Source organism: Oncorhynchus masou, chromosome 24 (genome assembly GCF_036934945.1).
Source record: "Oncorhynchus masou masou isolate Uvic2021 chromosome 24, UVic_Omas_1.1, whole genome shotgun sequence".
NCBI lineage: Eukaryota > Metazoa > Chordata > Actinopteri > Salmoniformes > Salmonidae > Oncorhynchus > Oncorhynchus masou.
This window is the reverse complement of record NC_088235.1, coordinates 106,707,893-106,731,393: the sequence shown is the minus strand read 5'-3', so window position 1 is coordinate 106,731,393 and position 23,501 is coordinate 106,707,893. Positions and strand designations below refer to the sequence as shown.

Sequence of the window (23,501 nt, the reverse complement as noted above, 5' to 3'; positions counted from 1 at the left end):
TTTATAACATTGAGCACACAGCCATGCAATCTCCATAGGAAAACATTGGCAGTAGAATGGCCTTACTGAAGAACTCAGTGACTTTCATCATGGCTCCATCATAGGATGCCACAAGTCATTTTGTCAAATTTCTGCCCTGCTAGAGCCTCCCCGGTCAACTGTAAGTGCTGCTGTTGTGAAGTGGAAACGTAATGTAGTGTATAGATAGTGTATACACTGAGTGTACAAAACATTAGGAACTTTCCATGACATAGATTGACCAGGTGAAAGCTATGATCCCTTATTGATGTCACTTGTTAAATTCACTTCAAATCAGTGTAGATGAAGGGGAAGAGACAGGCTAAAGAAGGATTTTGTTTAGCCTTGAGACAATTGAGACATGGATTGTGTATGTGTGCCATTCAGAGGGTGAATAGGCAAGACAAAAGATTTAAGTGCTTTTGAACGGGGTATGGTAGTAAGAGTCCAGAACTGCAACACTGCTGGGTTTTTCACACTAAACAGTTTCCTGTGTGTACCAAGAATGGTCCACCACCCCAAGGACATCCAGCCAACTTGAGGGGTGCAAATAAATAGGGAAGTAAAGAGAGAGAGAGAAAAACAAGGACTTTAAAGTCTCACCCTTGGTGATGGTGGCGTGGAGCTTGTATTCCAGGACTTCCTCTAGGGGGTGGTAGTGGGCGCTGATGGCCGAGGCATGGAGCGTCTCCACCAGGTAGGGCATCTTTCCCTTGGCAGGGTCGTAGGTGATTGTGTGGTTCCAGGAGTAGGGCACACTGACCCGGTCAATACTGAACATCCGGGTGGAGAGAGCATACAGCTGGCCTGGACCAGTCTGAATGTAGTCCTCTGTGTAGTCCTGGGTCAGATGAACAACAGCCAGCATGGATAAGCCTTAACCAACAACTTCTGCACCTCATAACCACCTTTCATTGTCTTTTTGTAATTCATTTAAACTGTTTGATCGTGATCTGTAGTCTGGTTATCGTAGTTTGTCATTATGGGCCAAACTTAACATCTGTTGTGTATGTTACACAAAGATTGTCTTCAGCACTGATTTCAGTTCCACTTCAGATCTCAAATGAGGAGAGTATGATAGTATGAGGTGTGTAGTGTAGTAGTGTAGGGTGTAATACGTCTGGAGCTGTGTTTTCTGTTACCTTGATGCTGATGTCAGCATTAGACGGCAGCTGCAGAACGTGTCCGTTCAGCACGATATCCAATAGCAGTGCTCCGTCTGAGTCCAGCCCCCGAGCCACATGGGTCATCCTCAGGATCTCACCTGGTGGACAGAGGGCGCTTTATAAAGGCTGAAGCCATTTAATCTCTGGTCTTCATGGTAATACCACTCACACTCACACTCACACACACACACACACATCCAAATTCTTCCCCTTCTCACCTGTGGCAAACTCCACCTGTGTCTCCCGTCTGAACACACCTCTGGTCAGAGAGTAGCCGTTCACTGCCTCCCCTAACTCCTGAGCCGTCGTCCAATAGATGGAGTTCAGGATGGAGATCAGCTTCCTCATAGCTGGGCCTGCATGGGGTCAACAGGTGAGGTCAGGTCAGGGGTCATTCAAGAACATTTTGAAACAGGGTGATTCGTTTGAACTGGGGTCAATTAGTGCAGCTCTTCTCTTTGTAACAAAATAAACCTGAATCTGTTATCTGATCTGTGCTTAGAAACAACTACAGCCTACATCTTTGTAAACTTAACACAACATAGATAATCTATTAGGGTACATATTGAACTCAATGTCATAATGTCTATTAGTTTTTTCCAACTGCTTACACACAACATCTTTTCAAGTCACACGATTTTTGAAACCTCTCACTCAAAGTGCAAAACTACACACCAAATATCCAAAACCATAAGCTATTTCTCAGCCTTTGACTCAGTTATCAATTGCATAAAACACTTTTTTCAAAACACTACACACAATTCTCTACCTAAAACACAAAAATCGAACAGAAAGTGACTTGCTTTCCTTTTCCAAACACAACCAATCAAAATGCTACACTTATTCACCAGGTCACACACATACTCCTCACATGTGCGATCACTAATAGCTTAACTGATTACTGACCAATCACTGCTTTACTGTAGTATAGGCCGATAAATAGGTCAAAGGTCAGATTACCTGTTTTGAACTATGGATGCCAACAGCGGACAGAGAGCAAGAGGAGGATGAGGGAGAGGAAGAGGAAGAAGAGGACGAGGGCAAAGAAGAGAAGGAAGGAGAGCCATCTCTGATGAGATTAGGGCAACACTTGTTGATCATGTGATCAACCACGGTTTGACCATGAGAGAGGCTGGACTGAGAGTCCAGCCCAACTTGAGTCGATTTAAAGTGGCGTCCATAATTCAAACCTTCAGAAATGAGAACAGGTATGCAAATATCTAATGACTATTTTAGCATTACAGTAATGTACTGTAAAATACGTATGACTGCATAGTATTGCATAAACATTTAACTCTAAGCCATCCATTTACTGCACTGCATTGAATGAATGAGGTTGGTTATCATGCTGTACTACATTTTTTTGTACATTGTTTAAAGTTCCTATGCTGAACACATACTGTGTTTGAATTCTGTACAGAGTGGAAAGGCAAAGACATCATGGAGGACGAGGACGCTTGTTTACAGATGTACAAGAGACTGCAATTATAAATATGGTTTTGGCCAACAATGCAATTAGGATTCGGGAGATAAGAGAGCATATCTTGAATAATGACACCATATTTAACAACATCAATGCTGTAAGCCTGTCGACCATACAACGCATCCCCCAACGGCACCGAGTGACGATGAAACAACTTTACAAGGTGCCATTTGAGAGAAACTCTGACAGAGTCAGTATGTACACAACACTACTTCCAGTACTTCAGACATACCATATTTACTCATCTGTATATCCTTTTGTCTGTTACAGAGAGTATTGGAGCTGGATGCCCATGTAATTGGCCATTAATTTATTTATGTGGATGAGGTTGGCTTCAAAACCAGGCGCCGCGGAAGAAATGTAATAGGACAGAGGGCAATTACCAATGTCCCTGGACAGCATGTGGATAATATAACTGTGTGCTGCCATCACTCAAAACGGGTCCTCCATCACAATGCCACCCTGGGACCGTACAACACCGGCCATATGCTCACTTTTCTGGATGCAATTTACACAATGCTTGTCCCTGATCCAGATCAGGAGCCTGCTAGATTTGTGGTTTTATGGGACAATGTTAGTTTTCACCGGGCTTTTCTGGTCCAAAACTGGTTTGCCACCCATGCAAAATTTGTAGTTTGTACCTACCCCCATATTCACCTTTTCTAAATCCCATAGAGGAATTCTTCTCAGCCTGGCGCTGTAAATTGTATGATCACCAACCCTATGCCCGCATGTCGCTTCTCCAGGCAATGGAGGACGCATGTGGGGACATAGAGGTTGCCTCTGTTCAAGGTTGGATACGCCATGCTAGGAGATACTTCCCTCCATGTGGGGACATAGAGGTTGCCTCTGTCCAAGGCTGGATACATCATGCTAGGAGATACTTCCCTCCATGTGGGGACATAGAGGTTGCCTCTGTCCAAGGTTGGATACATCATGCTAGGAGATACTTCCCTCCATGTGGGGACATAGAGGTTGCCTCTGTCCAAGGTTGGATACGCCATGCTAGGAGATACTTCCCTCCATGTGGGGACATAGTGGTTGCCTCTGTCCAAGGTTGGATACGACATGCTAGGAGATACTTCCCTCCATGTGGGGTCATAGAGGTTGCCTCTGTCCAAGGTTGGATACGCCATGCTAGGAGATACTTCCCTCCATGTGGGGACATAGAGGTTGCCTCTGTCCAAGGTTGGATACGCCACGCTAGGAGATACTTCCCTCCATGTGGGGACATAGAGGTTGCCTCTGTCCAAGGTTGGATACGCCATGCTAGGAGATACTTCCCTCCATGTGGGGACATAGTGGTTGCCTCTGTCCAAGGTTGGATACGCCATGCTAGGAGATACTTCCCTCCATGTGGGGACATAGAGGTTAACTCTGTCCAAGGTTGGATACGCCACGCTAGGAGATACTTCCCTCCATGTGGGGACATAGTGGTTACCTCTGTCCAAGGTTGGATACGCCACGCTAGGAGATACTTCCCTCCATGTGGGGACATAGTGGTTGCCTCTGTCCAAGGTTGGATACGTCATGCTAGGAGATACTTCCCTCCATGTGGGGACATAGTGGTTGCCCCTGTCCAAGGTTGGATACGCCATGCTAGGAGATACTTCACTCCATGTGGGGACATAGAGGTTGCCTCTGTCCAAGGTTGGATACGCCACGCTAGGAGACACTTCCCTCCATGTGGGGACATAGTGGTTGCCTCTGTCCACGGTTGGATGCGCCATACTAGGAGATACTTCCCTCCATGTGGGAACATAGAGGTTACCTCTGTCCAAGGTTGGATACATCATGCTAGGAGATACTTCCCTCCATGTGGGAACATAGAGGTTGCCTCTGTCCAAGGTTGGATACGCCATGCTAGGAGATACTTCCCTCCATGTGGGGACATAGAGGTTGCCTCTGTCCAAGGTTGGATACGCCATGCTAGGAGATACTTCCCTCCATGTGGGGACATAGAGGTTGCCTCTGTCCAAGGTTGGATACGCCATGCTAGGAGATACTTCCCTCCACGTGGAGACATAGAGGTTGTCTCTGTCCAAGGTTGGATACATCATGCTTGGAGATACTTCCCTCCATGTGGGGACATAGAGGTTACCTCTGTCCAAGGTTGGATACGCCACGCTAGGAGATACTTCCCTCCATGTGGGGACATAGAGGTTACCTCTGTCCAAGGTTGGATACGCCACGCTAGGAGATACTTCCCTCCACGTGGAGACATAGAGGTTGTCTCTGTCCAAGGTTGGATACGCCACGCTAGGAGATACTTCCCTCCATGTGGGGACATAGTGGTTGCCTCTGTCCAAGGTTGGATACGACATGCTAGGAGATACTTCCCTCCATGTGGGGTCATAGAGGTTGCCTCTGTCCAAGGTTGGATACGCCACGCTAGGAGATACTTCCCTCCATGTGGGGACATAGAGGTTGCCTCTGTCCAAGGTTGGATACGCCACGCTAGGAGATACTTCCCTCCATGTGGGGACATAGAGGTTGCCTCTGTCCAAGGTTGGATACGCCATGCTAGGAGATACTTCTCTCCATGTGGGGACATAGAGGTTACCTCTGTCCAAGGTTGGATACGCCATGCTAGGAGATACTTCCCTCCATGTGGGGACATAGTGGTTACCTCTGTCCAAGTTTGGATACGCCGTGCTAGGAGATACTTCCCTCCATGTGGGGACATAGTGGTTGCCTCTGTCCAAGGTTGGATACGCCATGCTAGGAGATACTTCCCTCCATGTGGGGACATAGTGGTTGCCCCTGTCCAAGGTTGGATACGCCATGCTAGGAGATACTTCCCTCCATGTGGGGACATAGAGGTTGCCTCTGTCCAAGGTTGGATACGCCACGCTAGGAGACACTTCCCTCCATGTGGGGACATAGTGGTTGCCTCTGTCCACGGTTGGATACGCCATGCTAGGAGATACTTCCCTCCATGTGGGAACATAGAGGTTACCTCTGTCCAAGGTTGGATACATCATGCTAGGAGATACTTCCCTCCACGTGGGGACATAGAGGTTGCCTCTGTCCAAGGTTGGATACGCCATGCTAGGAGATACTTCCCTCCACGTGGAGACATAGAGGTTGTCTCTGTCCAAGGTTGGATAAGCCATGCTATGAGATACTTCCCTCCATGTGGGGACATAGTGGTTACCTCTGTCCACGGTTGGATACGCCATGTTAGGAGATACTTCCCTCCATGTGGGGACATAGTGGTTGCCTCTGTCCAAGGTTGGATACGCCATGCTAGGAGATACTTCCCTCCATGTGGGGACATAGTGGTTGCCCCTGTCCAAGGTTGGATACGCCATGCTAGGAGATACTTCCCTCCATGTGGGGACATAGAGGTTGCCTCTGTCCAAGGTTGGATACGCCACGCTAGGAGACACTTCCCTCCATGTGGGGACATAGTGGTTGCCTCTGTCCACGGTTGGATACGCCATGCTAGGAGATACTTCCCTGCATGTGGGAACATAGAGGTTACCTCTGTCCAAGGTTGGATACATCATGCTAGGAGATACTTCCCTCCATGTGGGGACATAGAGGTTGCCTCTGTCCAAGGTTGGATACGCCATGCTAGGAGATACTTCCCTCCATGTGGGGACATAGAGGTTGCCTCTGTCCAAGGTTGGATACGCCATGCTAGGAGATACTTCCCTCCATGTGGGGACATAGAGGTTGCCTCTGTCCAAGGTTGGATACGCCATGCTAGGAGATACTTCCCTCCACGTGGAGACATAGAGGTTGTCTCTGTCCAAGGTTGGATACATCATGCTTGGAGATACTTCCCTCCATGTGGGGACATAGAGGTTACCTCTGTCCAAGGTTGGATACGCCACGCTAGGAGATACTTCCCTCCACGTGGAGACATAGAGGTTGTCTCTGTCCAAGGTTGGATACATCATGCTTGGAGATACTTCCCTCCATGTGGGGACATAGAGGTTGTCTCTGTCCAAGGTTGGATACGCCACGCTAGGAGATACTTCCCTCCATGTGGGGACATAGAGGTTGCCTCTGTCCAAGGTTGGATACGCCATGCTAGGAGATACTTCCCTCCATGTGGGGACATAGTGGTTGCCTCTGTCCAAGGTTGGATACGCCATGCTAGGAGATACTTCCCTCCATGTGGGGACATAGAGGTTACCTCTGTCCAAGGTTGGATACGCCATGCTAGGAGATCCTTCCCTCCATGTGGGGACATAGAGGTTGCCTCTGTCAAAGGTTGGATACGCCACGCTAGGAGATACTTCCCTCCATGTTTGGCAAGAGAAAACGTATCTTGTGATGTGGACGAACTATTGTGGCCAGACCCAGGCCGGGGAAGAGATGAAGCTTAGCACTGGTGACTGCCTCCCCCCCACTACCAATTCCTGGACTGCCCCCCCCGGGACCCCACACACACAATTGTGTTCTTTACTGTATTCTAAAGAATATACTTTTGGTTTACATATGTTTTATGGTTTTGTTGTATGCTACTGTATACAACAGTAATGTTTGCCCTAATACATATTTTCTGTTTCTACATTGCATTGGTGTTTACAGTGTACTTGTTACCCTTCTCAGCAGATTACTATCACTGTAGAACATTGTATTGAAATGTAGATATAAGCCTATGAAAGACCAAAGAGATTTAGATTTAGAACAACAGTGTTTACATGGTATATCCAAAAATGTACTATTATGAAAGCAGTGTTTTCCATTTGATGCAAATGCTTCATTCTATCGTGTTTATGGCATTTTGAATGCAGTGTTACATTTTGAAGGAGATGTGAGGCATTTTGCATTTTGTGTGAGCAGTTTTGGGAATTGTGTGTTAAGTTTTGAAAAAAGGAGATGGTTTTGAAAACGTATGTAAGCAGTTGGAAAAAACTGTAACTAACCCAGGCTCCGGGGCACATTGGAGATGGTGGCGTGTATAACCCTGCCTCCAGATTGGTTGTCAGAGATGGTGGCGTTGAGGATGGCAATTCCAAACTCCACGTTGTTAATGTTTCCTATGATGCTGCCTCTCGCCTTCTGAGGCCCGCCTGGGAGAAATAACAGGTTTAGTGCACACACAGGCACGCACATGCTAAACACACATGCCATGCCATGCACACACACACAAACACACACCATACCTGGACACGCTTGGCCGTTACACCTGGACACCTGGGTGGAGTCTCCTGGGCAGAGGCGGCCCTCGTTGCTAGGCGACGGGTTATTACAGAGTTTGACTCGAGTTCTCTCCCCGCCCGCACAGGAGGCGGAGCATTCTCCCCAGGGCTGCCACGCTCCCCAGTTACCATCCACTGCAAACACACACAGACATATAAAATACATAGTCATGACAGAGTGAGCATCGACCCGCACACACGCTTACTTAAGGTAGTAAATCGTATCCGATGATGACTTCCACTACTGCTTGTGGGTTCACTGATGACTGTATAATCAATCTGATGCAGGATGCACACTGTCTGCGACAGACAGAGCTCACAAAGGCCTGTCCCATTGGGGTCGGAGCAGGCATGGTCATATTCCTTCTCTGTCGCTTACGCAGCAACAGTCTGGAGGGACACAGGGTTCATCCCAGAGTTCTTTAGTGATATCTTCAGTTTGTCCTTTAGCTGCCTTTTTCTGCCCACCTGCAGAGCGACGGCCCAGTTCTAGCTGTCTGCACAGCCTCTTTCACGGCAGGCGATCCTCTGGCGCCTGAGTGGCCTGGCCGGGCCATCTAATGCTGGTGGAGTGTGATGGACGCCTCAATGCTCCAGCAGTTTGGTTCTCTGTAGGATCTCTAAGTGTGGAACATGGTCCTGCCAGATCACTTTCAAAATGTATTGGAGGCCTTTTACGTCAAAGGATTCCTGTTGTTCTAAGTGTCGGCGATAAACTGTCCATGTTTCACATCTATAAAGGAGTGTAGATATTTACACACTGCCTGGTAGACTGCCACTTTGTGTAGGTGCAGGTAGGTTGCTGTTGTTAAAAGCCCTCTTCCTTAGCCGGTCAATGGAGGAAGAGGCCTGTTTGACCCGATTCTGGATATCCTGGACGATGTTGCAGTCTTCCTAGAGGATGCTTCCAAGATATTTAAAGTGTGGTACAATGGCCAGTGAGGAGTCTGAGATGGAGAATATGTTTCAAGTGGAGGGTCAGATGACTACTGACATAGGACCTCAGTTTTTGGGATGTTAACATTCTGCTGTATGCTCTCACAGCTGCTGTGAGAGAGGCACAACAGGGCAATCATCCATGTACTGGAGCTCAAGTTCCTGTTCAGATTTGGAGCATCCTGATTTTGAAGAGGTTCCCATCCAATCTGAAGCCCCGGGTAACCCCCACTCTCTGTTTCAATGTCCTTGTGCAGGAGTGTTGTGACACACCCATCCTATGTTTCACGGAATCGTGGCTGAATGACGGCATGGATACTCAGCTAGCGGGACACACGCTGCACCGGCAAGATAGAACAGCACGAGGGGGGGCGGTCTGTGCATATTTGTAAACAACAGCTGGTGCACGAAATCTAAGGAAGTCTCTAAATTTTGCTCGCCTGAAGTAGAGTATATTGTGATAAACTGCAGGCCACACTACTTGCCTCGAGAGTTCTCAGCTATACTTCTTGTGGCTGTTTATTTACCACCACAGACAGATGCTGGCACTAAGACCGCACTTGTTTTTGGTGGACTTATTGAGGCAGGTGGCTGGGCGAACTTTCATTCTGAGCTTGGTTAACATCATCCGATGATCTGTCCAGCACTCCGCTCCTCTCACGGCTCACGTAATGACATCCTTGATATCAGAGCGCCTGACAATCACGTAGTCTATGAGGTGCCAGTGCTTTGATTGTGAGTGCATTCAATAGGTTTTGTATTTGTTTTAATTTTGGAACATGGTGTTGGTGATAGTAAGTTCATATTCAGCACAAAGGCTTAGCAATCTCAATCCATTTGCGTTGACATGACCAACCCCGTGCTGTCCTATCACTTCGTTCCATATCTCACACACACAAACACACACTTACCAGGGCAGTTGGCTGTGCTGCACCTCTGTATCTGTGAGTCTGCCCCGGCACATGCTCTGCCCCCATTGGCGGGTCTGGGGTTGTCACATGTTCTGTAGCGCTTCATCTGTCCTCCATTACACGTCCTGCTGCAGCTGCCCCAACTACTCCACAGACCCCAGTTACCATGAACTAATAGGGTGAGGTAGAGGGGAGAGGGAAAGGGAAAGGATAGGAGAGAGAGAGAGAGAGAGAGAGAGAGAGAGAGAGAGAGAGAGAGAGGGAAAGAAAGAGATGCATCTCAGTCAGTACACACAAAATGTCTGCAACACTTGATCAATGCAACTCGCTGTAGGTGAGGGATGAACCAGGTGAGATAAGAGTTAGTGTAAGAGGATAAGAGTTAGTGTAAGAGGATAAGAGTTCCTGTAAGAGTTAGTGTAAGAGGATAAGAGTTAGTGTAAGAGGATAAGAGTTAGTGTAAGATGATACGAATTAGTGTAAGAGGATAAGAGTTCCTGTAAGAGTTAGTGTAAGAGGATAAGAGTTAGTGTAAGAGGATAAGAGTTAGTGTAAGAGGATAAGAGTTAGTGTAAGAGGATACAAATTAGTGTAAGAGGATAAGAGTTCCTGTAAGAGTTAGTGTAAGAGGATAATAGTTAGTGTAAGAGGATAAGAGTTCCTGTAAGAGGATAAGAGTTCCTGTAAGAGGATAAGAGTTCCTGTAAGAGGATAAGAGTTAGTGTAAGAGGATAAGAGTTAGTGTAAGAGGATAAGAGTTAGTGTAAGAGGATAAGAGTTCCTGTAAGAGGATAAGAGTTAGTGTAAGAGGATAAGAGTTCCTGTAAGAGGATAAGAGTTAGTGTAAGAGGATAAGAGTTAGTGTAAGAGGATAAGAATTAGTGTAAGAGGATAAGAGTTCCTGTAAGAGGATAAGAGTTAGTGTAAGAGGATAAGAGTTAGTGTAAGAGGATAAGAGTTCCTGTAAGAGGATAAGAGGAGTAAGGATGTCACTACTCACCAGGGCACGGGTCACTGTTGCAGAAGTCGATGTGCACGTCGTTACCCTCACACTGCCTGCCCCTGTGCTGGGGGGCGGGGCTGGCACAGAGGCGTGTCCGTTGTCTGGTTCCACCCCCACAGGAGACACTGCAGGCCCCCCAGCTCACCCATGATGACCACTTCCCATCCACTGGAGGGCAAGAGACAGAGTCAGGCCCAATCCCAAATCAACCCCAAGCCCCTACCCTCTAAACACTTGAGTTCTGAGAAGATTTGATAGATATAAGCAATCTGGTATTAGTCCCTCCACAGTTCAATCTGATAGGCCAGGTGAAAAAGAGTACAGCTCATCTTAAACTACAGCAGCACTGTCCCTGTCCACCCTTAATTCCCAAACCATTTACCCCAATAGTGTCTTAGTTCCCAAACCATTTACAAGGACAGAGTCTTAGTTCCCAAACCATTTACCAGGACAGAGTCTTAGTTGCCAAACCATTTACAAGGACAGAGTCTTAGTTGCCAAACCATTTACAAGGACAGTGTCTTAGTTGCCAAACCATTTACCAGGACAGAGTCTTAGTTCCCAAACCATTTACAAGGACAGTATCTTAGTTGCCAAACCATTTACAAAGACAGTGTCTTAGTTCCCAAACCATTTACAAAGACAGTGTCTTAGTTCCCAAACCATTTACCAGGACATAGTCTTAGTTCCCAAACCATTTACCAGGACATAGTCTTAGTTCCCAAACCATTTACAAGGACAGAGTCTTAGTTCCCAAACCATTTACCAGGACAGAGTCTTAGTTCCCAAACCATTTACCAGGACAGTGTGTTAGTTCCCAAACCATTTACCAGGACAGAGTCTTAGTTCCCAAACCATTTACCAGGACAGAGTCTTAGTTGCCAAACCATTTACAAGGACAGAGTCTTAGTTGCCAAACCATTTACAAGGACAGTGTCTTAGTTGCCAAACCATTTACCAGGACAGAGTCTTAGTTCCCAAACCATTTACAAGGACAGTGTCTTAGTTCCCAAACCATTTACAAGGACACAGTCTTAGTTGCCAAACCATTTACAAAGACAGTGTCTTAGTTCCCAAACCATTTACCAGGACAGAGTCTTAGTTCCCAAACCATTTACCAGGACAGAGTCTTAGTTGCCAAACCATTTACAAGGACAGAGTCTTAGTTCCCAAACCATTTACCAGGACAGAGTTTTAGTTCCCAAACCATTTACAAGGACAGAGTCTTAGTTGCCAAACCATTTACCAGGACAGAGTCTTAGTTGCCAAACCATTTACCAGGACAGAGTCTTAGTTCCCAAACCATTTACAAGGACAGTATCTTAGTTGCCAAACCATTTACAAGGACAGTGTCTTAGTTCCCAAACCATTTACAAAGACAGTGTCTTAGTTCCCAAACCATTTACCAGGACAGTGTGTTAGTTCCCAAACCATTTAACAGGACAGTGTCTTAGTTCCCAAACCATTTACAAGGATAGTGTCTTAGTTGCCAATCCATTTACTAGGACAGTGTCTTAGTTCCCAAACCATTTACAAGGACAGAGTCTTAGTTGCCAAACCATTTACAAGAACAGAGTCATAGTTCTCAAACCATTTACCAGGACAGAGTCTTAGTTCCCAAACCATTTACCAGGACAGTGTCTCTCCTTGCAGAGTTGTGTCTGTGTGTCGGGGCCCTCACACGGTGGCCCGTGGAATGAGGAAGGGGGGTTGTTACACAGACGCACTCTGGTCTGCATCCCTTTACCGCACGTCTCACTGCACGAGCTCCATGGCAACCACGCCCCCCAGTTACCTGCCACTGGGATAAGATAATCAATATGATCCGTGCTTGACCAATCATAATCTTTAATAATGTCTGATTCTATTGATTCCAATTCTATTGATTCTATCATTCTATGATTGTTTATCCAATGAGTGGAATGTACAGGAGTAGAATGCTTGCCATGACCAGTACTCACCAGGGCAGGGCCTGATGCTACACATGATGGCCTCCACTGCCTTGCCCTCACAGGGTCTGCCCCCATGCTGCACGGAGGGGTTGGTGCAGGTGCGCACCCTGGTCCTGTTGCCCTGGCCACAGGTACGAGAACACTCTTCCCACGACGACCACTCTGACCAGTTACCATCCACTGCATGGACAGACACACAGGATACAGAGAGTAACACACACACGTGCACACATATACACACACACACACACACTCACACACCGTGACTGGACTGACCTGGGCAGGGCTTGCCCTGGCAGCTGCGTGTCTCTGTGTCCGAATTGGTACAGTGGCGACCCCCGTTGGCAGGCAGGGGGTTGTCACACTGCCTCAGCCTCCGCTGAGTCCCGACACCACAGGACACACTGCAGGGGCCCCACTCCATCCACTCTGAGAACCCTCCGTGCACTGGGACAGGGCCACAGAGAGTCAGGGTTAGGCATTGTCACCACACTCAATCATACTGTGTGCATCCCAGATAGCACCCTATTCCCTCAAATAGCACCCTATTCCCTCAAATAGCACCCTATTCCCTCAAATAGCACCCTATTCCCTCAGATAGCACCCTATTCCCTCAAATAGCACCCTATTCCCTCAAATAGCACCCTATTCCCTCAGATAGCACCCTATTCCCTCAGATAGCACCCTATTCCCTCAAATAGCACCCTATTCCCTCAGATAGCACCCTATTCCCTCAAATAGCACCCTATTCCCTCAAATAGCACCCTATTCCCTCAAATAGCACCCTATTCCCTCAAATAGCACCCTATTCCCTCAAATAGCACCCTATTCCCTCAAATAGCACCCTATTCACAATTTACTAACCTCCTTTTTACCAGAGCCCTAAGAAGCATGAGATCTGACTTCAGTATTCTTGTGGACTGGAGTACAGATGTCAAAGCTATTTTGCTGTGCATTCTGGTATTTTAGCATAACCAGATAGACTGAAAACATTTTTCAAATCCAGTGTTTCTTAATCTATGGGTCCGGGCCCAAAGAGGGCCCTGGGCAGGTGAGAGGTGGGTCGCGAGTTGTGAAAATAAGCATTATTTGATTTTATTGAAAAAAAATGTTTTTACCTCTTTTTTGAAATACTTCTTCCCCCTTTTTCCCCCAAATTTCGTGATACTCAATTGGTAGTTACAGTCTTGTCCCATCACTGCAACTCCCTTAAGGACTCGGAAGAGGGGAAGGTCGAGAGCCATGCGTCCTCCGAAACACGACCCTGCCAAGCCACACTGCTTCTTAACACACTGCTCACTTAACCCGGAAGCCAGCCGCACCAATGTGTCGGAGGAAATCGATCGGACGCGGGTATGTAGTGACGCCTCAAGCACTGCGATGTAAAGCCTTAGACCACTGCGCCACTCGGGAGGCATAAAATACACTATCTTTAATCACAAACTATAACTATACGAACCCCTGGAAGTCACCTCCCCACAAAAGGTTGGGTTGACGTACAGTAGATAGCTAACTCACCTCTGACAGTGAGAGTGACTCTGACCAGCACAGAACCCAGGAGGTTCCTGGCCACACACTGGTACTCGGCCGTGTCTTCCTTCTGGGCGCTGGTCAGCCTCAGAGAGCCGTTGGACAGGGTGGTGAAGCGCTCGTTGCCCAGGAGAGGGTTCCCCTGGCGGGACCACTCGATGACAGGAGTGGGCTCCCCTTCCGCCCGGCAGTTCAGTAGCACCGTGGTGCCAGCGTCTACCACCGTCTCCACCGGCTCTACTGTGATGGAGGGAGAGCCTGTTGGAGTACAGGGAGACAGAACATATTAGCATAACACATGAACTTTACTGTAATCTTTATAACATGTATGTGTATCTTCTTTCAGAACACAACACGGTGGAGAGAGAACCTGACAGAGGAGAGGTGGGGCACTACGGAATAGAACTCAATAGGATTACCACAAAGGATGACTATTTACTTTAGTTCATCTACTGTATACTCACTCTGCAGGGTGAGAGTGACACTCTTCTCCACCACCCCAGCATCGTTGGTGGCCACACACATATAGTTCCCTGCATCTTCATTCTGAGGAGACACAACAACAGTTAGCACTATCAACAAGATGAATCTAGACAAGAACAGACTACAATGAATGTTCAGGGGAGAAGTATAGGGTGGCACACAATTTGGCCAGCATTGTCCGGGTTTGGCCAGGGTAGGCCGTCATAGTAAATAAGAATTTGTTCCTAACTGACTATATATAGATATACTAGATACAGTATGTGAACTCTGTAATAGTGCTGTACCATTGTTGTAGATTTAGATATACTATAGATACAGTATGTGAACTCTGTAATAGTGCTGTACCACAGTGATGTAGATTTAGATATACTATAGATACAGTATGTGAACTCTGTAATAGTGCTGTACCACAGTGTTGTAGATTTAGATATACTATAGATACAGTATGTGAACTCTAATAGTGTTGTACCACAGTGTTGTAGATTTAGATATACTATAGATACAGTATGTGAACTCTGTAATAGTGCTGTACCACAGTGATGTAGATTTAGATATACTATAGATACAGTATGTGAACTCTGTAATAGTGCTGTACCACAGTGATGTAGATTTAGATATACTATAGATACAGTATGTGAACTCTGTAATAGTGCTGTACCACAGTGTTGTAGATTTAGATATACTATAGATACAGTATGTGAACTCTGTAATAGTGCTGTACCACAGTGATGTAGATTTAGATATACTATAGATACAGTATGTGAACTCTGTAATAGTGCTGTACCACAGTGTTGTAGATTTAGATATACTATAGATACAGTATGTGAACTCTAATAGTGTTGTACCACAGTGTTGTAGATTTAGATATACTATAGATACAGTATGTGAACTCTGTAATAGTGCTGTACCACAGTGATGTAGATTTAGATATACTATAGATACAGTATGTGAACTCTGTAATAGTGCTGTACCACAGTGATGTAGATTTAGATATACTATAGATACAGTATGTGAACTCTGTAATAGTGCTGTACCACAGTGTTGTAGATTTAGATATACTATAGATACAGTATGTGAACTCTGTAATAGTGCTGTACCACAGTGATGTAGATTTAGATATACTATAGATACAGTATGTGAACTCTGTAATAGTGCTGTACCACAGTGTTGTAGATTTAGATATACTATAGATACAGTATGTGAACTCTAATAGTGTTGTACCACAGTGTTGTAGATTTAGATATACTATAGATACAGTATGTGAACTCTGTAATAGTGCTGTACCACAGTGATGTAGATTTAGATATACTATAGATACAGTATGTGAACTCTGTAATAGTGCTGTACCACAGTGATGTAGATTTAGATATACTATAGATACAGTATGTGAACTCTGTAATAGTGCTGTACCACAGTGTTGTAGATTTAGATATACTATAGATACAGTATGTGAACTCTAATAGTGTTGTACCACAGTGTTGTAGATTTAGATATACTATAGATACAGTATGTGAACTCTGTAATAGTGCTGTACCACAGTGATGTAGATTTAGATATACTATAGATACAGTATGTGAACTCTGTAATAGTGCTGTACCACAGTGATGTAGATTTAGATATACTATAGATACAGTATGTGAACTCTGTAATAGTGCTGTACCACAGTGTTGTAGATTTAGATATACTATAGATACAGTATGTGAACTCTGTAATAGTGCTTTACCACAGTGTTGTAGATTTAGATATACTATAGATACAGTATGTGAACTCTAATAGTGCTGTACCATTGTGATGTAGATTTAGATATACTATAGATACAGTATGTGAACTCTGTAATAGTGCTGTACCACAGTGATGTAGATTTAGATATACTATAGATACAGTATGTGAACTCTGTAATAGTGCTGTACCACAGTGTTGTAGATATAGATATACTAGATACAGTATGTGAACTCTGTAATAGTGCTTTACCACAGTGTTGTAGATTTAGATATACTATAGATACAGTATGTGAACTCTAATAGTGCTGTACCACAGTGTTGTAGATATAGATATACTAGATGTGTGAACTCTAATAGTGCTGTACCACAGTGTTGTAGATATAGATATACTAGATGTGTGAACTCTTTAATAACAGTGTCGTACCACGGTGCCGTAGATGGCCAGAGAACCGTTGTCCAGCTGGTGGATACGGTTGCTGATCTGGATGTTGACACCCTTCTTGCTCCACTGGATGGTGGGCAGGGGGTCTCCTCGTACCTCACAGTTTAGGATGGCGTTACCCCCCAGAGGCTCGATTCGGTTGGAGTGGAAGTCCCCGTCGATGATGGGGGGCTCTGGACACAATAACAGGGCAGGGTTTTAGTCAACCACATTCAGCTGTTACACAGGAGCTGGACAAAAAAGAAGAGCCACTAAGAATAGAAAATTAGTGCTTGGTCACTGTTTTCTGCTCACAAACAGTAGTCTTTTAATAAAGCTCTTGATACAAATACAACATTTTGACCGACATGGTGCATCCAAGATGGCGTAGCAGTAAGTCGTCCTGTCGTATCGTCTCTCTGTAAATATCGTCTCTTTTTCGTTTTAGATATTTTTCTTCGCATATCTGTAAAAACATTTTTGCTCGCTTCCAAATACTCTCCTACAACCCGCCTCACCCAATGTAGCTACTTTTCCTAAAGTATTTATATTTACTTCGGAACCGGAACCCCTCAACTGAAGCTAGCCAGCTAACCACCTGCTATGCTAGCGGCCTTCAGCTAACCGGTCATCAGCTAACCCTTAGCTCGGAAAGCTCTCGCCAGTTCGAACAACGCGACGCTAACCAGAGCATAACGGACCTATTTATTTTTTTAACCCCGGATTCCCACCGCAAACGGAACATCTTTCAGCTGGATCTTCACAACACGCAGTGGCCCATATGTACTTTCTATCTCTTCCCGATTTTTTATTTTTTTTATACCTTCCGGAAACCTGCCTCAACCAATGTGATACGGAATCGCTATTATTTTTAATTTTTAGAACACACTCAAGAACCTCCAGAAGCTAACCAGCTAACTAGCTACAAGCTATTTAGTCATTGTTAGTTATTTAACCTGGATAACACTCGCCAGTCCAGCCCCCCTGCCCCATGGACTCTGATCACTTGGCTACATAGCTGATGCACGCTGGACTGTCCATTAATCACGGTACTCCATTCTGCTTGTTTGTTTTATCTGTCGGCCTCGTTGCCTAGTCAATGCCATTTTACCTGCTGTTGTTATGCTAGCTGATTAGCTGTTGTTTCACCCACTGTTTTAGCTAGCTTTCCCAGTTCAACACCTGTGATTACTGTATGCCTCGCTGTATGTCTCTCTCAATTGTCAATATGCCTTGTATACTGTTGCTCAGGTTAGTTATCATTGTTTTAGTTCACAATGGAGCCCCTTGTCCCACTCCTCATACCCCTGATACCTCCTTTGTCCCACCTCCCACATATGCGGTGACCTCACCCATTACAACCAGCATGTCTAGAGATAAAACCTCTCTCATCATCACCCAGTGCCTGGGCTTACCTCCGCCGTACCCGCACCCCACCATACCCCTGTCTGCGCATTATGCCCTAAATATATTCTACCATGCCCAGATACCTGCTCCTCTTATTCTCTGTCCCCAATGCTCTAGGCGACCAGTTTTGATAGCCTTTAGCCGCACCCTCATACTACTCCTTCTCTGTTCCGCGGGTGATGTGGAGGTAAACCCAGGCCCTGCATGTCCCCAGGCACCCTCATTTGTTGACTTCTGTGATCGAAAAAGCCTTGGTTTCATGCATGTCAACATCAGAAGCCTTCTCCCTAAGTTTGTTTTACTCACTGCTTTAGCACACTCTGCTAACCCTGATGTCCTTGCCGTGTCTGAATCCTGGCTCAGGAAGGCCACCAAAAATTCAGAGATTTCCATACCCAACTATAACATCTTCCGTCAAGATAGAACTGCCAAAGGGGGAGGAGTTGCAGTCTACTGCAGAGATAGCCTGCAAAGTAATGTCATACTTTCCAGGTCCATACCCAAACAGTTCGAACTACTAATTCTGAAAATTACTCTCTCCAGAAATAAGTCGCTCACTGTTGCCGCCTGCTACCGACCCCCTCAGCTCCCAGCTGTGCCCTGGACACCATTTGTGAATTGATTTCCCCCATCTAGCTTCAGAGTTTGTTCTGTTAGGTGACCTAAACTGGGATATGCTTAACACCCCGGCAGTCCTACAATCTAAGCTAGATGCCCTCAATCTCACACAAATCATCAAGGAACCCACCAGGTACAACCCTAACTCTGTAAGCAAGGGCACCCTCATAGACGTCATCCTGACCAACTGGCCCTCCAAATACACCTCCGCTGTCTTCAATCAGGATCTCAGCGACCACTGCCTCATTGCCTGTATCCGCTACGGTGCCGCAGTCAAACGACCACCCCTCATCACTGTCAAAGCTCCCTAAAACACTTCTGTGAGCAGGCCTTTCTAATCGACCTGGCCCGGGTACCCTGGAAGGACATTGACCTCATCCCGTCAGTTGAGGATGCCTGGTCATTCTTTAAGAGTAACTTCCTCACCATTTTAGATAAGCATGCTCCGTTCAAAAAATGCAGAACTAAGAACAGATACAGCCCTTGGTTCACTCCAGACCTGACTGCCCTCGACCAGCACAAAAACATCCTGTGGCGGACTGCAATAGCATCGAACAGTCCCCGCGATATGCAACTGTTCAGGGAAGTCAGGAACCAATACACGCAGTCAGTCAGGAAAGCTAAGGCCAGCTTCTTCAGGCAGAAGTTTGCATCCTGTAGCTCCAACTCCAAAAAGTTCTGGGACACTGTGAAGTCCATGGAGAACAAGAACACCTCCTCCCAGCTGCCCACTGCACTGAGGCTAGGGAACACGGTCACCACCGACAAATCCATGATTATTGAAAACTTCAACAAGCATTTCTCAACGGCTGGCCATGCCTTCCGCCTGGCTACTCCAACCTCGACCAACAGCTCCGGCCCCCCCGCAGCTCCTCGCCCAAGCCTCTCCAGGTTCTCCTTTACCCAAATCCAGCAGATGTTCTGAAAGAGCTGCAAAACCTGGACCCGTATAAATCAGCTGGGCTTGACAATCTGGACCCTCTATTTCTGAAACTATCCGCCGCCATTGTCGCAACCCCTATTACCAGCCTGTTCAACCTCTCTTTCATATCGTCTGAGATCCCCAAGGATTGGAAAGCTGCCGCAGTCATCCCTCTCTTCAAAGGGGGAGACACCCTGGACCCAAACTGTTACAGACCTATATCCATTCTGCCTTGCCTATCTAAGGTCTTCGAAAGCCAAGTCAACAAACAGGTCACTGACCATCTCGAATCCCACCGTACCTTCTCCGCTATGCAATCTGGTTTCCGAGCCGGTCACGGGTGCACCTCAGCCACACTCAAGGTACTAAACGACATCATAACCGCCATCGATAAAAGACAGTACTGTGCAGCCGTCTTCATCGACCTTGCCAAGGCTTTCGACTCTGTCAATCACCATATTCTTATCGGCAGACTCAGTAGCCTCGGTTTTTCGGATGACTGCCTTGCCTGGTTCACCAATTACTTTGCAGACAGAGTTCAGTGTGTCAAATCGGAGGGCATGCTGTCCGGTCCTCTGGCAGTCTCTATGGGGGTGCCACAGGGTTCAATTCTCGGGCCGACTCTTTTCTCTGTATATATCAATGATGTTGCTCTTGCTGTGGGCGATTCCCTGATCCACCTCTACGCAGACGACACCATTCTATATACTTTCGGCCCGTCATTGGACACTGTGCTATCTAACCTCCAAACGAGCTTCAATGCCATACAACACTCCTTCCGTGGCCTCCAACTGCTCTTAAACGCTAGTAAAACCAAATGCATGCTTTTCAACCGATCGCTGCCTGCACCCGCATGCCCGACTAGAATCACCACACTGGATGGTTCCGACCTTAAATATGTGGACACCTATAAGTACCTAGGTGTCTGGCTAGACTGCAAACTCTCCTTCCAGACCCATATCAAACATCTCCAATCGAAAATCAAATCAAGAGTCGGCTTTCTATTCCGTAACAAAGCCTCCTTCACTCACGCTGCCAAGCGTACCCTAGTAAAACTGACTATCCTACCGATCCTCGACTTCGGCGATGTCATCTACAAAATTGCTTCCAACACTCTTCTCAGCAAACTGGATGCAGTTTATCACAGTGCCATCTGTTTTGTCACTAAAGCACCTTATACTACCCACCACTGCGACTTGTATGCTCTAGTCGGCTGGCCCTCGCTACATATTCGTCGCAAGACCCACTGGCTCCAGGTCGTCTACAAGGCCATGCTAGGTAAAGCTCCGCCTTATCTCAGTTCACTGGTCACGATGGAAACACTCATCCGTAGCATGCGCTCCAGCAGGTGTATCTCACTGATCATCCCTAAAGCCAACACCTCATTCGGCCGCCTTTCGTTCCAGTACTCTGCTGCCTGTGACTGGAACGAATTGCAAAAATCGCTGAAGTTGGAGACCTTTATCTCCCTCACCAACTTCAAACATCAGCTATCTGAGCAGCTAACCGATCGCTGCAGCTGTACATAATCTATTGGTAAATAGCCCACCCATTTTCACCTACCTCATCCCCACAGTTTTTATTTATTTACTTTTCTGCTCTTTTGCACACCAATATCTCTACCTATACATGATCATTTATCAATCCAGTGTTAATCTGCAATATTGTAATTATTCGCCTACCTCCTCATGCCTTTTGCACACATTGTATATAGACTCCCCTTTTTTTCTACTGTGTTATTGACTTGTTAATTGTTTACTCCATGTGTAACTCTGTGTTGTCTGTTCACACTGCTATGCTTTATCTTGGCCAGGTCGCAGTTGTAAATGAGAACTTGTTCTCAACTAGCCTACCTGGTTAAATAAAGGTGAAATAAAAATAAAAATAAAATGGTAAACTGTGGGCTAATTAGGCCCAGTACTGACACAGGAGGGCCATATTTGGAAACAGGAAGGGATGTCACACCTTTGACGTAGACAAAGCCCAGGGACTTGATGGTTCCCACACGGTTCTCAGCAATACAGGAGTAGGTTCCCGAGTTGTCTTTGGTAACCCGCTCGATGACCAGCTCACTGTGTCCATTCACATGGTCATAGTGAGCTACAGGGACAGATTAGAGAGAAAGATGCCACCCTTAAATATTATCAACAGATCCAGTAGGAAATATTTGTACATAGGAAAAACTACAAGAATAGCAGACTGAATGTCAATTATAAGTCCAAAATATATATGGCAAATATTTAATGTACAGAAAGAGTTGGCAGTTTCTCTTTTTCTAAGCAGAGTGGGGGATGGTGAGGGGGGCGGGGCATACCTGGGATGATGATGTTGTTGAAGGCCCAGGTGATTTTAGGAGGGGGGATGCCGGTGACCCCACAGGCCATTACTAGGCGCTCTCCCTTGTTGAGGGCCATGTCTGCCAGCAGCTCAGTGAAGGCAGGCTGGGTGTGGACGGACAAACTGACCGTCTGGCTGTCCTGACCTACCGTGTTAGTGGCCACACAGGTGTAGCTGCCCTCATCATCAGGCTGGGGAGGGGAAGGAAGGGGGCGAGGGAGAGAGACAGAGAGAGAGAGAGAGACTGAATTTGTTCAGAAGTTAGTTGACAATTCTGATCTTTACGCTCTTCCATCCATTATGTAACTCCTAAGCCCTGGTCGTCTACTATGATCCCTTACCTGAGCGATGTCGATGACCAGCTCCCCAGAAGGCAGGATGGTGTACTCTCCAGAGGTGTCGCTCAAGAGGGTCCCCTCCTTCTCCCAGGACAGGGTGGGCTGGGGGACCCCCTCTGCCACGCACGCTATCTGGGCCTGGTTGTTCTCCACCACAGACACCTCCGACTCCCCTCTACGGATAGAGGGAGGGACTGGAAGAAGGGAGAGAATGAGGTGAGATTTTCCCATATTACATTTTGCACAGGAACTGGACAAAAATAACTAAATCTACTTTTTTTATTACTGCGTTAGACCGCTGAGCTAAAGCTAAGGCTATAGCGTGGGAATCTAACGAAAGATCTTCTCAGCGTATATCACTAGTGAACGGCCCGTCCCATCATTCCTAGCATGATGACTCACTCTGTACAGTTAGGCTCATCTCCAGACTGCTGGTGCCAGCTGCGTTAGCTGCGGTGCAGGTGTATCGACCCGTGTCCCCGGGCTGGGTGAATGCTATCTGCAGAGACCCTGAGCTCAGGACCCGCTGGCGCACAGACTCCCTGAGAGGCTGCCCGTCTTTATGCCAGGCCATGGAGGGTGAGGGAGAGCCTTCAGCTTGGCACAGCATGGTGACAGAGGAGTCCAGGGTAACCAGGTAACTCTGGGTCTGGGAGCTGATCACTGGAGGGACTAGGGGAAGGAGGTATGGAGGTTAAAGGTAGGAGGGGATATTGCTGCCTATGGAGATACGTATACTGTGTAATGCAGTGTTTGGTTTTCGCCAGACATAATGGGACCCATCTCATCCAAAAAGTTGACTCATGTTTGCCATAAAGCACTTGGATGATCAAGACTCTTCGGAGAATGTTCTGTGAACAGATGAGTCAAAAAACAAACATTTTTTTGACGACATGGGTCCCTTTATGCCTGGCGGAAACATAACACTGCATTCCACAGTAAGAACCTCATACCAATGGTCAAGCATGGTGGTGGCAGTGTGATGGTTTGGGGATGCTTTGCTGCCTCAGGACCTGGATGACTTGCCCTAATAGAAAAAAACATGAATTCTGTTCTGTATCAGAGAATTCTACAGGAGAATGTCAGGCCATCCATC

The 23,501-nt window shown here is 46.5% G+C and overlaps 1 protein-coding gene across 3 annotated transcripts in view; it reads right to left on the bottom strand.

Moving 5' to 3' along the window:
* The window catches only part of hmcn1 (hemicentin 1), a 247,122-nt gene that overhangs the window by 15,937 nt on the left and 207,684 nt on the right, over positions 1-23,501 (bottom strand). For all 3 annotated transcript variants that reach the window (XM_064936005.1, XM_064936007.1, XM_064936006.1), the window contains exons 80-96: positions 22,808-23,077; positions 22,409-22,599; positions 22,045-22,258; positions 21,696-21,830; positions 16,787-16,977; positions 14,623-14,704; positions 14,147-14,416; positions 12,905-13,075; positions 12,638-12,808; positions 12,307-12,477; positions 10,674-10,844; positions 9,674-9,844; positions 7,791-7,961; positions 7,551-7,697; positions 1,403-1,540; positions 1,161-1,282; positions 622-859 (exon numbers count right to left, since the gene is read on the bottom strand). In XM_064936005.1, coding sequence (XP_064792077.1) covers positions 622-859; positions 1,161-1,282; positions 1,403-1,540; positions 7,551-7,697; positions 7,791-7,961; positions 9,674-9,844; positions 10,674-10,844; positions 12,307-12,477; positions 12,638-12,808; positions 12,905-13,075; positions 14,147-14,416; positions 14,623-14,704; positions 16,787-16,977; positions 21,696-21,830; positions 22,045-22,258; positions 22,409-22,599; positions 22,808-23,077 — 3,024 coding nt within the window. The remainder of the gene's footprint in view (positions 1-621; positions 860-1,160; positions 1,283-1,402; positions 1,541-7,550; positions 7,698-7,790; positions 7,962-9,673; positions 9,845-10,673; positions 10,845-12,306; positions 12,478-12,637; positions 12,809-12,904; positions 13,076-14,146; positions 14,417-14,622; positions 14,705-16,786; positions 16,978-21,695; positions 21,831-22,044; positions 22,259-22,408; positions 22,600-22,807; positions 23,078-23,501) is intronic.